Below are 14986 nucleotides of genomic sequence, written 5' to 3' on the forward strand. Positions count from 1 at the left end.
AAAGAAAGTCGGATCAGCGAACTTATCAAGGCTCACACGTTGAATCTCATGTATTCCGCCACGTTGAATTGCGATGTTTCGCATCTGCAAATTTTACGATGCTATTATAATTAATTTTATACAAATATATTTGCAATTTTTTAAGTACTGTACATTCGTGAACAAATTAATGCATTCTTTTTATAGAACAAATTTTTTTTTCTAAATAATACATATTAATTTTTATATTATAAAATATTATATAGAAAACTATATATAATAATATTATAAAATATAATAAAATATTAAAATAATAATATTATAAAAACAAATTACGTTTAGTGCCAAATTTATAAAATGTGAAGATATATGAAAAAGTACAATAGAATTGAAACCAAATTTGTTGTTCAACGATAAATGTATAAAGAAATTTCTTTTATAAAAGTCTGTACACTATTATATATTTTGAATAGTATGTTTCACTAATTATATAATAAAACAATATTTGGACAACACTTTGCTATTATTCCAATTATATGTAATCAAATTGTGGCAGTAAACTATTTACACATAATCAAAAAAAGCATAATTAAAACCTGCCGAAATTATACATATCAAGAAAACGAGTATTCGTCGCTTTCGATTTCTCTCATAATAATGCCGATGTTAATGACAATATCGAAAACAAATCATAAAAACAACAAAGTTATATACAAAATACGACATCTTACCAGAACAATCAATCCACGCAGCTCCATTTAATCGCTATTCAACAATTTTAAATATTCCCAATACATATGACACATCTTCCCTTTAAACGTAAAAATTCGGTACCCGTGGCGACATCTGTCGGCCGTTGCGCGAACTAATTCGCTAGGGTCCCGCTCCGCCACGATGAATGTGGCAGCCCTGCGAGGCGAAGTAATCCCGCCAATCGGCGCGCGTCTCGCCGCGGCGCTCGACCAATCCTCGCGCGGGACTCGGCGTCCCGCGATGCACCGCGGCGGCATGGTGGAGGGGAGAGCGAAGCCGCCATCTATTAATCGTCGCGTTTGCGCTCGGCGGTCCCTCTTCGCTGCCGGACGCCGTGGTGTGCGCTTGTACTCGAGACGCGGGAGCGGACGTGAAGCGACGTAGAGACTTCCGGTCGCGGAGGAGCCTCGTGACGCGCGAACACGTACATTACACGAGGACGACGGTGGACGACGCACTCGGACGACGACCATGGCCGGAACGGAGACTCCGAACGTAAAGTCAGAGGCGGCGAACGCGCCGGCCGAGAACAGCAGTGAGAATCCGCGTGAGCGGAACCCGCCGGTCGGCGGCGGTAATCGTGGACCTCGCGGCCGCAAAGGCGGCACGCGTTTCTCGAGCCGCGGCGGAGGAATGGGTGGCGGAATGGGCGGCGGCGGCATCGGCGGTGGCGGTGGCAGAAACGAGGCGGTAATTATTCTTATTTTTTTTAATTATCCTTTAGGATTTTTCTTCTAAGAAAATCGTCCGGGAGAATGCGCTCGATATAACTCCGCGTCGTCTCGGCGCCATCTTTTCGGCGAAATGAAACGTGATTCGGACCGGTTTGCCTTTATCTATATCGAGCGATATTTCGCAAGAGCCAGATAAGACAATTGCGACATTTATTTTCGTGGAATTTCTAGCGTTTAATGCGATGAGGATTGATTTTTTTTATTTACTTGGTGTGGGCTCGAGAAATGGCTTACGCAGTTTTTTTTTTATAGGACGACCCTCATATGGTTATTGAAATTGAAATAATCATTTGTTCGTGATCGATATATTTCTGTACGCTCTTACGAAACTGTATTAACTCATTCGTTATATGAATAATGTTGATCAATGAAAGGATATGAATCATGGTCATAATTTACTTTTATAGTCGGTTAAATACAAAATGGCGTCCTTACGTGAAATGGCGATTCCTGCTCCAAAAATTCCGCGTTGCCACGTGCTTCTCAAAGAGGAGACGAATACTTTCATTATAAAGTAAAAAGTGTTAATATATCTATAAATTTTTTTAAGGAATGTTATTTTGATAAAGGAATAAATATATTAATATTTCTGTTTTTAAATCAAGCGAATTAATTCTGCAAATGTGTAAAAAAGATATTTAGTATAAAATGTGTGTGGAATTTTATTTTATCACATCTACAAAAAAATTTTGTAGCTATTTCAATAAACAAATGAATATATTGATAAATATATTAATATCCATATTTTTAAATAAAGCAAATTAAATATGCAAATTTGAAAAAGATATATAGTATAAAAAATGTGTAAAATTTTATTTTGAAAGTTATCACATCTACAAATTTTTATAGAAAGATATTACAATAAACATGTGAATATTGTATCGATGAATAGATTATAATGTACATATTTTTAAATATAAACAAATATGCAAATGTATAATAAAGGATCAAATCCCCGACGCCACGCTTGTTTGATAAATTGTAATCTACAAACAAGTGCCAAATAATAATTATAGGGGTATAGAAAAATGCAGTTTTGCATAGGAAACATGGTTAATTAAATCTATAATTGGCTGTGTGCTGACTTGTAAAACACAAAATTATAAAGATATTAATAAAAAAAACACATATGCAGAATTATTTTTAAATCATCTTAAAAGATTTTTATAGTATACTTATAGTATATTTATAGCATATATTTTTATAGTTTTATTACACAAAGATAATTATTTTATTTTACAGATGAAAATGGGCGACTCTATGGATGGAGGGATGGATAACCCAATATCTGAAGGTGGCATGGGTGGAATGGGTGGTGGCATGGGCATGGGCATGGGTCGTGGTGGAATGCGAGGAGGAGGAAGAGGTGGTCGTGGTGGTGGTGACAGAAATATGACCAATAGATCTCAAGATGTAAGATTATAACTTATTATTATTTCTTTCTTATTTATTATTCTATCGTTTATCACGATAACTGCTATTATATTTAAATATCACATTCAGGATCGATTGATGGAACGAGTCATGGCTATTGGTGGACCCACTCATGAAATAGCTCCATTGGACACAACAGAAAAGAAATTTAGTGGTAGGAATCGTTTATATATTGGAAACTTGACAAATGATGTGACCGAAGAAGAAATACAAACTATGTTCCAAAAATATGGAGAAATATCTGAACTGTTTGTAAATAAAGAGAAAAGTTTTGCTTTTCTCAGAATGGTAATTATATAAATTGTATATAATAACTTTATTATCAAATTATATCTATATAAAAACTTTTCTTGTTGATAACATGAAATGATTATAAAAATTACCGTTTGATGCATCATGAGAAAAATTTCTGGCTGCATAATATATTTTTTTAGATGATCATGTTATTTTTATTAAAATATTACATATTTTATAATGACATGTTAGAGTAACTATTTTTTTGCTCTATTTCTAGGATTATAAAGCAAATGCTGACACAGCAAAACGTGAATTAGATGGTACAATGCGCAAAGGTCGTGCATTAAAAGTACGCTTTGCTCCTCATCCATCGACAATCAAGGTCAAAAATCTTACCCCTTGGACATCTAACGAACTTCTCGAGAGAGCCTTTAGCGTATTCGGCGAGATCGAGCGTGCAATAGTCAAAGTTGACGAAAGAGGCAAAAGCACTGGCGAAGGAATCGTCGAGTTTTATCGAAAACCATCCGCTCAGCTGGCCCTGAGAAAATGTACAGAAGGTTGCTACTTCGTTACAGCGTAAGTTATTAAAATTTTTGACATACTTTAACAAATCCCCGACGCCACGCTTGTTTGATAAATTGTAATCTACAAACAAGTGCCAAAATAATAATTGTAGGGGTATAGAAAAATGCAGTTTTACATAGGAAACATGGTTAATTAAATCTATAATTGGCTGTGTGCTGACTTGTAAAACACAAGATTATAAATAAATATACAAAATTAAATTTTAAAATTAATTTAAAAAATTTTATTATCTTATTTCAGTTCTCTTCGACCAGTAATCGTGGAATTGTTTGAGCAACAAGATGACGTGGATGGTTATCCTGATAAGAATTTGCCACGCAAGAATCCAGAATTCTTCAAAGCACGTGAAATTGGACCACGCTTCGCACAGTTAGGAAGCTTCGAGCATGAATACGGTACACGATGGAAACAATTACATGAACTGTATAAACAGAAAGAAGAGGCATTGAAACGAGAAATGGCAATGGAAGAAGAAAAATTAGAAGCTCAAATGGAATTCGCTAGATACGAACACGAAACAGAACTTTTGAGAGAACGTATGTATTCTAATTTAGTATATAAAATACTGTTAATTATCTTTACACGCATATAAATAATTATTTTATTTTATTTCGCAGAATTACGCATGCGCGAGGCGGATCGAGAAAGACAGAAGAGAGAGTGGGAAATGAAGGAGCGACAAGCCGAAGAGCAAAGAACTCGAGACGAAGAATTAAGGCGTCGTCAGCAAGAAGAGATGGCTATACGTATTAGGAGACAGGAAGAGGAATTACATAGGCGTCAACAAGAAAACAATTTGTTTATGCAGGTTCGTAAAGTTCTTAACTTGCTCACTATATATAATATAGCTTTCTTAAAACAGACAAAAATGAATTATTTTAATTACTATGTATTTATAATTTTTTTTTCTAATGAAGGAGCAGGCAATTCGTAGTGGAAGTGGAAAGAATTACGACTCTGTGAGCAATAATGATCGTGATGGATATGGCCAACCTGATGGTAAGTTTTACTTGAAAATAAAATTTTATTAAAAACTATATCAATACATAACCTGCAATTCACTTGATGCTATAAATGCTTTAAAGTATTTTTCCTCTCTTTCTTGTATTAGAAGAAAAGAGAAGAGCGCTGAAATATTTGTAGCATCAAGTGAATTGCAGCCATAATCAGAGTTATATAATTTTATAAAATAATCTCTGTATTATGCATAGAAATACAAGTATTTAAGTTAACATACAGTTTACGAATGTGTCTCAAGTTATTGTTATCTATAACTTTTCAGCGTTATATTTGTTTATATTTGCATTGTTATATTTTTATATTACATATTTTAACAATATATTTGTCTTATTCCTTACAGGTGGAAGCGGCATGCCTGTGGTAACGTATTCATTTTATTTATTACTTTCTGTTTTAATTTTTATTACGTTCTTTTTCAATCTACATTCTAGCATTAAGTTATTTTTTCTTGCGGGGTTTGACGTCTTCCTATGGACATTTCTCTTTTTTTCCATTCTTAAAAGGTACAACTTCAAAATATATTCTCACGCGTTTTGCGCAAACTTCATTCGTTACAATGATTGAAATATTGCGTCATGCATGATTTGTTGCAAAACGCAGATATTTATGTGATATATATAATACCATAAAGTTAAATCAGGAAAGTTAATGAAATATTATATCTCTATAGTATTATCCCCAATTGAGCATGCTCTTCAATATAACCAGAGTTCTAATGTCTGCAAAATCAATGAATGTTTCTTTCATTATTTTTAATTTTAATTAAAGTAATAAAGAATCATAAAAATCAATTGTTGATAATTGTAACATGTGGAGGAATCAATGATGTGCATAGAAACATACAGTGAAAAACGACACTTCAGAATTATATGAAGTGTCAATGCTCTAATAATGACTTTTTACTTATATTTAGTATAATCTTTATTAATCGACATATTGCCATAATAATGCAAAAAATCTAAACTTATATAGCTACTAGATATTGCTATATCTAACTGATGAATATATTTCTACTGATAAGTACAGTTTCTTTTCGCATCTGAAGATGCATGAATATCTCATTTTATAAAATCCATTCATGATGCAAAATCTTTCATCGAAAGTGCTGATGTTGATGATTTTAGCGATGATTTCTGAAAATTTTGCTTGAGTCTCTGACTTTCTTATATATTGCCGAGCGCGTTATGTATGCGAATAGCGCAATATTTAAATTCTACTGCAGCGTTGGGACAAATTAATAAACTGCAGGTTTAATTATAAAAAAAGCATTTTATAATACTACTCTCTGCTACAAACATTGTAGTTAAGTTTTGTGACCAAATAATACCGAGGTTACTTAACCATTAGTAACCTCAATAATTTTTTACGAATATAAAAAATTTACTTAATAGGTTACACTATATAACAATTAATGTTATAACAATTAGGACATAGACACAGAAAAACTTATTTTGGGTGATATTTCTGACCTTTCGAAATTGATTTATAAAATAATGCCACATATGAAAATAATGCATATCATTATGATAATATACTTCTTAAACTCTTCGTGAAAATTATTTAGATCTACAAATATAACTGCCACATTGGTCTCTCCACATGATTGCAGGCAAGAGACTCTGTGATCTATTATTCTGTTGTAGCGTTAAGATCAATTTTGTTTACTATGGAACATTTATAAACTTTCATAATTAGATATCGCGGTGTTTATCATGCTTTCTGTGATAAAGTAGATAAATAAAAAGAATGATACAAAAAATGAAACGGAAAAAAATGTACAAACAATATGGTTCCATAGTAACTATATATATACATATATTGACCAAGAAATGCCCAACTAGACTTTCTCTTCCAAGATAGTTTTATTAAGATATTATTAAGACGAAAATATCTCTCAGGAAATTCTTAATTCTGATACATCTTGGCAGATTCTCCAACTAGATTAATCTGAATTGTCTATTTGTTTTAAACTTTATGCTGACTTTAGTACTTGAAATACTCTTCGTATAAAATGTTAATATCTATGCACATTTTTATGTGTGTATGTTTATAATATTAATATTTTATATGCATACTGACTTGCAATATAATACGTATCTAAAGTACGAGCACCATTAAAAAAAGTTTGCTTAGAGACCTTGATCACGTCTCTTCGCTGCTTGCGTTTGTGCTCGGAGTTTCTAGATTACGTATAAATAAAAATTGAATGTCAGTACTTTACTATTAAGCAATAGAAGTTATTCTCAGCTTCTTCTAACACGTGAAATTGATTTATTATATGATAAACCGATGAATGAATCTCTTTATTGCGATTTATCTTTTTTATATGCATTGATTGCTATATCTTATCACTCTCTGATTACGAGGTATAAAAACTCATAAATTTTCTATCCAATATACAACGATTTATATGACTATTTAATCATTGTCATACTTTATTGGGACTGGGAGAAATTTTATGTAGATTAATCACGTAGAATACAGACGTATAAACATAGCGTTTATGCTATGTTATGTACATCTATACAGGGAACACGTAGACAATTTCTACTTATCGCCATGCGATATATAAAAAAAGTGAACCCTATATCGTCACCCAATTATTATAGGCTCTCTGATATATAATGAACAAACGTTTGCATTATTACAAAACTAGCAATCTTCAATAATAATTTATCAGTTGATTAATTTTATCTTTCTTAATCATACTTTGACTCTAATTTAAAACTTTAATTCCGCTAACACGCAACACAATCGTTTCGCGGTTGTGTTTATTGTTATGTGATTTTCAAGTTATTATTCGTGGGTCGAAGTTGTGTTTTAAGAGGATAAATTATGTATGAGATAAAATTATGGAAACATAATGAACGATTACACGCTGACATTTGCCCATTGACCTAACGAAAATATTGTCCGTCTGTCTATGTTGGGCATTCTCTTGGTCTAATAATCAATTAATGTCACAGAACGTATACGCCAGAAAAAAACAAAAACTATATTAATAAGAGATGTATTTAACGCAGTGTACACTGCGCGCAACAACGCAAAAACAGCAATCTAACATTGTATTTTCCCCTTTCTTTTCTATGTGATTTGACGAAAATTGACGACCTGTGCTGCTGACAAACATGGATGGTCGCCCTGAACCGTACGGAATGTACTTATAATACATCCGCAAATCACACGCACACACGCGTATCGTGCGTTTCTCTGTGATGTGCGAACGACATTCTCATCAATGATTACCGCAACCAAAAAAATTATTGTTCGGCTTTCCCACAATTTTCTTTGCATATTTCCATAGGATCCAAAATCCTTCATGGATGCGTATAATAATATGGATCGCGGTAGTCGAGGGGGAGGTGGTTATAACGATGATCGCGGACAGATAATGGATTTAATGGATATGAGGGTTGATATGGGCAATATGGGTGGTAGTCGCGGAGGTAGTGGTGGTAGTGGACGTTGGCAAGGAAACGATCGAAATCGCCCGGACGATTATCCTAACAAACGTCGACGATATTAAAGCAATGCGCAATGTGGAATCTTGTTCCATTGATTTCTTGAAGTGACACTGCAAATCGTACTATGTCCTTCATTCATTTCTCTCACTTTTATATCACTTGTCTATCTTGATAACCCAAAGAGGAAATGGAGAAGGAGAAAGTAGCGTAGAAGATCGAATATGATTTATGAGAATGATATATTGAAACACCATCCGGAATTTTAATATCCCGATTTGCGAAGATTTGGAATGCGTGAAAGTTTGGATTTAGATATCATAGTGTTTTGATACATTGACAGATTCTGTGTCCTCCAGATGACATTTCTTCTCGAACATGTACTCCCGTTGGATATATATCAACCAACGATATTGAATTAAGAGAATAACGCGCGAACGATTTGTTATGCGTTTTAGAAATCTGCTTTAAATTGATATTTTTACGCTGAGAGGTTTATGCATTAATATCATTAATGGAAAGTAATATTTTACGTACACGCGGTATTGGACGCAATTTATTTCGCAATTTCGTATCTCCAATTTGTATCATGACTTAATTAAAAGTCATTATAACTTGAGTCTTATGCTTCATAGTTAATGTATTTCATATTTATGGTATATAAATGTGAGACAAAAATATAATCTATATATCATAAATATCATATAAAATCATGAATTCGAATTATTATAGTTAATTTATCTCATATTTATATATAAAGTATGAGATAAATTAACTATGAAGTAAGATTCAAAGGAATGATTTATTTTAAGATAGTTGGAAAATGTAAATAATATTAAAATAACGGAACATGAATTTTTTTCTATGACATGACTTTCTTTTTTCTTTTTTTCTTTTTTTTTTTTTTTTTAATATATCATTACTTTGTTAAATTGTTCATTGTGAAAATTTAGACAATATTATTTCTAATTCTATATTTTATTTAGCAGGCTACATTATTTTCTTGATAAAACTATCGCAATTTCTTTATCTTATTATTTTGTATTTCTATCTAAATTACGAAAACAACATTAATGTAAGCGACGACAGACGTTATGACGGAATGAACCGTTTCCAAGCAAGATCTGCACTAATACACTACTTTATCCTGAAAATTAGTATTATGTCATTGTCTAGGTGTGCTGAGCATGGTGATTACATCATGATATGCAAATTTGTCAGTTCTTAAATATTCATCAATGATTATTTTAGTCTAAGATATTATATATACACATATATACACATATTCTTGCAGTACTATCTGCAAATATAATATTCTATACTTTGTGAAAAAAAACTTAATCTAGAAGCGTGATTTTAAAAATAAAGGTATATAATATACAAATTTATACTTATATTTACATATTATTAATTATTGAATTATATTACTACTAATTATTCTATTTTCTTTTCTATAAATTGCGTGCATAATTTACTTCAGAATACAGGTTATATCTTTTTGCTATTATATAAAATATTTCCCGATTAGTTTTTATTTAACTTTCAGTTCAACGATTTTCCATGTTTTTTGTAGGCAAGATTTTATAAGTTAAAATTATTTCAGAAAGGGTTCCTAATAAATATCTTCGTGTACGCGTGCGCGAGGGTGTGTGTTTTACAATTATTTATTTATTTTTTTTTTATTCTAGGTATATCTAAAAGATATTACTTAAAATTGTACTTTATGTACAATTTGTGTGAAAAAATTACAATTTACAATAATGGTCATTAAACAAACAGATGCCTCGTTTACAGAAATGAAAATGTTGAAATAAAAAATATTCTATAGTAGCTAAAATTCTCTTTAAAATAATGTTTTAATATATAATTAGAGTATTTGAGACCAGACTTACAAAAATGATTTTAATGAGAACCTGCAATTATTAAAATTTATATAATTAATTTTTATTTGATTATACATCTGAAGTTTCTTTATTCTTATAAACTAGATAGTAAAAAAATTTTTCTTCATAATAGAAAAAGTCTGATATACGATATGTCTACGATCCAAGGATTCTCTAATAATGTAATTTCCATTTCCATTATTTGTAATGATATGACAATTTTGTGTATTGTCCTGATTCTTTAAGAATCATTATGAATAATAAGAAAAAACAGCATTTTCTGTCTTCCACGTTCCAGTATTTAATAATATTCATTTAGAACTGAATATAATTAATCAAGAATCTTTTTAATGGAGAAGAGACTGCAATCACAAGATAAGCTTACTTACTCGAAACTGCTAGTCAATGAACTACCTGTTAACGAGGTGAGTAAATTTTGTAAAACTGTTATTATGCATAATTTTACTTTAATCTTCGGGTGGGACGTTGAACTATTAGCAAAAATTACAAAGTGATCGTTTATCGATTACTCAATATAAGCTACATTTCAAATCCTTTTTACATAATGTATTTCTGTTGTGACTTTTAGAACATATATACATATGTTCTAAATATATCGAAAGCAGACTATGTATGAGGATTACTTTGTAACGTTTGCTGACAAACTTTATGTACTGATAAAGTTGATTGGAATTTATATAATGGGATATATAACAAATATGCAACTAATATTATTCAAACAGATAATTTTACATTTCATAAATGCTTTTATCTCCGACTCGTTTAATAAATCATATTCTAATAAATTTTACTCTAAATAATCATGTGTGACGAATTAAGCATTTGATCAGCCTAGACGGTACTTCTTTTTACCTATGACAACCACGATATCTGGTCATATGCACTTTAATAAAAGGTTGTCTAGGTCTAGCTATTGAAATCTAGGCTGTGATATAGATAATAAGTTTAACAAATTCTTACTTTTATGTCACTTTGAGTGACAAGGAGGTGATGTATTTTTATTAGCTCTGAGAAACAATTTTTTATATAGCGATGTGATAAAAAATCGTGAAATAGAAAATGTGGATATTAACTATAAAATGATTTTGTGGGAAGGGAACATTTTTTAACACATATGAATGTTAGATCTTGGATAAAATTAAATGCGAGAAAAACATGCAAATCATCTGTAGTTCGCTTCTTGATGCAGCTTCATAGCTTTGTAGCGTATTTCATAATATTTTGTATATCGAGAAATCTAAAGTAAAAAATTCAGAAATTTCAAAAAAATTTTCTATAAATAATGGTACCATATGCTCTCTTCAAAATTATTTATTCTAACGCAAACGTAGTCAAAATTAGTTGCGACTAATATTTGTTCTTTCTCGCATTTGAAAACAAATCAGTGTTTTGCAAGAAATTCTCGACTTTCTTAGGTACATATATATTTTCGTATACATCGCAACGTTATATGAGCAAAACATATTACAGGATATTAGAATATATTAAAAATTTGATCGTTTAGGATAACGAAACAAAATTATTTTGGAGCAAATTAAGAATTATCTGCTATAATAACTTTTTTCAAATCAATATTATAATTTTGATGATAATTGCATAATGGCATATTTATAAATGTTTTAAATGTCATAGTTTTATTTTTAACACACCTCAGCATATTGAATGTATTTTATAATCTACTATGTGAAAAATTATTTTGTTTACACATTTTTTGTGTTTTCTATATAAGTAAATAAAAAAAAAATATATATATATATATATATATATTTATTACAGTAATACAAAACTTCGAGAATCGCATAAATATGTACCAACACAATTTATTTAAAACACTTATATAATACAAGTGTTACTTTTAATCATATATCGCCGTTTTACAAGACGTTGAAAATCATTATGCTTGCATTAAACTTTTGATATAAAATACATAATGCTATCTGTGATTATCAAAAACAACATATACTTCGTGTTTATAGGCTGAAATTAATGGACATCCAAGTTTTTGAAATCTAAATCATCTAAGGATGACAAACTTAACAAAGATATATTTATCAAATCTTATGTGTTTTCAGATTAGCGCACCAGCTGGTTGAACAGAAAGAAGATCATTTAAAAATATATAGGTACTTTTCAATACTATTTAATTAGTTTTAAATTAAACTATTTAAATTATAAATTGAGCGATTGAATTTTTCTTTTGCGTAGAAGTATGCTTGTAAGCTTATTTTTATATTATTGATCGATTTGTTCTTAAAAAGAGTTGCACATTATAACGTAAATCTTATTTCAAAGATCTGTAATAGTAAAATGATCTCAACGTACTGATTATGCTTGGAAAATTTTATTGATATTTTAATAAATATTTTTTACATTCGATAATATTTCTTTTTACGATTTACAGCTCGATAGCTTGCAACAACGCCCATGCTTGTTATTACATGAAATAATAACTGATCTACACGTTTAAGGTTTGTAAAATTTTTAATATATCTTTGTATGCACACGTACACATACACAAACACGTACATTGTTGTTTTTTATTTTATTTTATTGTTTGTTATGATGATACATTTTTAATGATTCTAATGATTTTAAATTAGTGCAAGAAGATTTGTTGACTGAATATAATCGAGACATGATTATACGATCAATACGATAAAATAACACGTATATCGTTAACTTTACTATTTTTTATTTTTGCATTGAAGATCCGTGACCTGAAATGAAGAGGAAAAAACGAAAATTGATGTGATACATGGAACATATCAATTTTAATCAAAGGTGAGAATTTTTAGAAATATTAAATAAAAAATACGTGCATATATTTTAATATTAATTATAATTTTATCAATATTGATGTAAAATATAATGACTTGTAAATGATGAAATACTTTCGGGACTGACACCTGATGTCAAACTTTAATTCCAACGTGTACAATTTTTTATTAACTGAAGCAAGTCTCTAATTATATCTTACTGCTCGGTTAGTTAGTTATGTATTTTTATATGTAATTTTGTTATTTTTTATTTTTGCATTGAAGATCCGTGACCTGAAATAAAGAGGAAAAAACGAAAATTGATGTAATACATGGAACATATCAATTTTAATTAAAGGTGAGAATTTTTAGAAATATATTTAATAAAAAATGCGTGCATATATATTTGAATATATAATACAAACTTTATATTTTAATAACTAATATCATAATAATATAAATAATATTTTAATATTAATTATAATTTTATCAATAATGATGTAAAATATAAAGACTTGTAAATGATGAAATACTTTCGGGACTGACACCTGATGTCAAACTTTAATTCCAACGTGTACAATTTTTTATTAACTGAAGCAAGTCTTGAATTATATCTTACTGTCCGGTTAGTTAGTTACGTACTGATTTTTAATTGACTGGTATTTTGTACAGGGATTACGAGGCACTCGAGTTTTCACGGAATCAAAAAAGGTAAAAAAAAGTTTGCTCATACTTATTAATTAAATAAAAAATTCGATAAGAGACCAGGCATGATAGAAATATGAATTGAGAATATTAAACGAAGAATATTACGAGTTCGGTTCTTTTTATAAATGATGTAATCAACTAGATTTTTTAAAATAAAATAAATTTATATTAATAGCATTTTATATTATAAAAAACGAATAAATATAAATAGATAACATTTTTATACAGATGACAAATTTATGTAATAGATAATCTGATGAATACTTGGCTAGAGTCCTGAATGAAAGATGATAACCCATTCGTACTGATATTTCTACGGCATTTAACTTTTTATCAGGAATATTTTTTTTTATAAAAATAATCAATTTTTGTCTGTTACAGCATCTTTTACACAATGGTGCAATTGGAGGAACAAAACTTATTTAAAAATTTATTTTGAAATATAACTTATAAACTGATTTTTTTATATTTGAATAAAACAATTCTTTTATGAATAATTATAATAATAATGTGTTATAATCAATTTATTTTCTCAAATTACCATGCAATTTAATTCACAATATAATGCATAATTATTATATAGCGAATATAGATTAGAATCGATAAACAAGGATATATTAGAATAACGCAGGAGAAAGGTAAGAAAAATATAATAAAATATATATCGTGAAAAAAGCTTTGACAACATTTTATTGTTAACCGCAGAAAAAGCCATATACACTTTCACACGAAATCGATCATAGTTCGATAATAATATCGAAAAATTTATAATAATTAAAATGTACATAAATATAAAGACGACGACGATGTTGCACGTTCTTCTCGTGTGTGCCAGAACTGTACAAAAATTATCTTTCGCAAACACTCGTTGAATAACTTATTTCAATGATGTTATTCAGGGCAACTATATAATATATATATAATTCCTTTTCTTTCTTTATGTTAATAAAACGATGACGATGCTAATTGCGTTCCGAGGTGCGCTTTTATTAAATTTCACAGAGTTTTGACTTCACGTATGCGATGCGATATATTTAAAATCGATAATCGAATACACGGTCGGAGCGGGTGGAAGGAACGATTTTTGGTGTTTTGCGCTTCTATAAATCTATCTAATCCTATATACTTTTAGCCGCGACGGTCAAGTGCCATATAATATATATATTTTTTTTATTGGTACTATCCGAATGCAGCACGCACTTTTATTAATTTATTTATTTTTTAATATCGCGAGTTAGTTACGGATCACTGAACTTTATATATCGGAACGCGCACTGACGAGTCAAAAGAGATAGCTCTTTTTTATTTCACTCGTTTTTTCTCAGTATAATTTTTTAATAAGTTTCTTTTTAATTCCGTAGATAAAAATATGCCCGATTATAATAAACGTTAATGAAAAATTTAAACAGAGT

The 14986-nt window shown here is 30.0% G+C and overlaps 1 protein-coding gene across 3 annotated transcripts; it reads left to right on the forward strand.

Moving 5' to 3' along the window:
* Positions 1-1033: 1033 nt before the first annotated feature.
* On the forward strand, positions 1034-14083 carry LOC114932845 (hrp65 protein). 3 transcript variants are annotated; one of them, XR_014926231.1, is made up of 14 exons: positions 1034-1422; positions 2709-2879; positions 2970-3188; positions 3415-3716; positions 3966-4261; positions 4343-4533; positions 4643-4724; positions 5086-5105; positions 12183-12233; positions 12512-12578; positions 12819-12891; positions 13152-13224; positions 13539-13577; positions 13956-14083. XR_014926231.1 is itself a non-coding variant. In XM_029305254.2 (9 exons), the coding sequence occupies exons 1-9, from the start codon at positions 1204-1206 to the stop codon at positions 8269-8271; spliced, it is 1722 nt and encodes a 573-aa protein (XP_029161087.2). In that variant the 5' UTR covers positions 1034-1203; the 3' UTR covers positions 8272-9600. The 3 variants fall into 3 exon arrangements, 2 of the variants coding, with proteins under 2 accessions (XP_029161087.2, XP_085345248.1); XM_029305254.2 differs by lacking the exons at positions 12183-12233; positions 12512-12578; positions 12819-12891; ... (1 more) ...; positions 13539-13577; positions 13956-14083 and adding an exon at positions 8050-9600; XM_085489122.1 differs by lacking the exons at positions 12183-12233; positions 12512-12578; positions 12819-12891; ... (1 more) ...; positions 13539-13577; positions 13956-14083 and adding an exon at positions 8097-8290.
* The last annotated feature ends 903 nt before the right edge of the window (positions 14084-14986 follow it).

This window comes from Nylanderia fulva, unplaced genomic scaffold (assembly GCF_048542155.1).
Source record: "Nylanderia fulva isolate GAGA-0341 unplaced genomic scaffold, ASM4854215v1 Scaffold8, whole genome shotgun sequence".
In the NCBI taxonomy this organism is placed as follows: domain Eukaryota; kingdom Metazoa; phylum Arthropoda; class Insecta; order Hymenoptera; family Formicidae; genus Nylanderia; species Nylanderia fulva.

What these genes read in the sequence shown, in the direction of transcription:
- LOC114932845 (XM_029305254.2), top strand. Translation starts at nt 1,204, where the DNA reads ATGGCCGGAACGGAGACTCCGAACGTAAAGTCAGAGGCGGCGAACGCG. An exon ending in GCGGTGGCAGAAACGAGGCG is followed by an intron (nt 1,423 to 2,708) that starts GTAATTATTCTT and finishes TTTATTTTACAG; the next exon opens with ATGAAAATGGGCGACTCTAT. An exon ending in AACAGAACTTTTGAGAGAAC is followed by an intron (nt 4,262 to 4,342) that starts GTATGTATTCTA and finishes TTTATTTCGCAG; the next exon opens with AATTACGCATGCGCGAGGCG.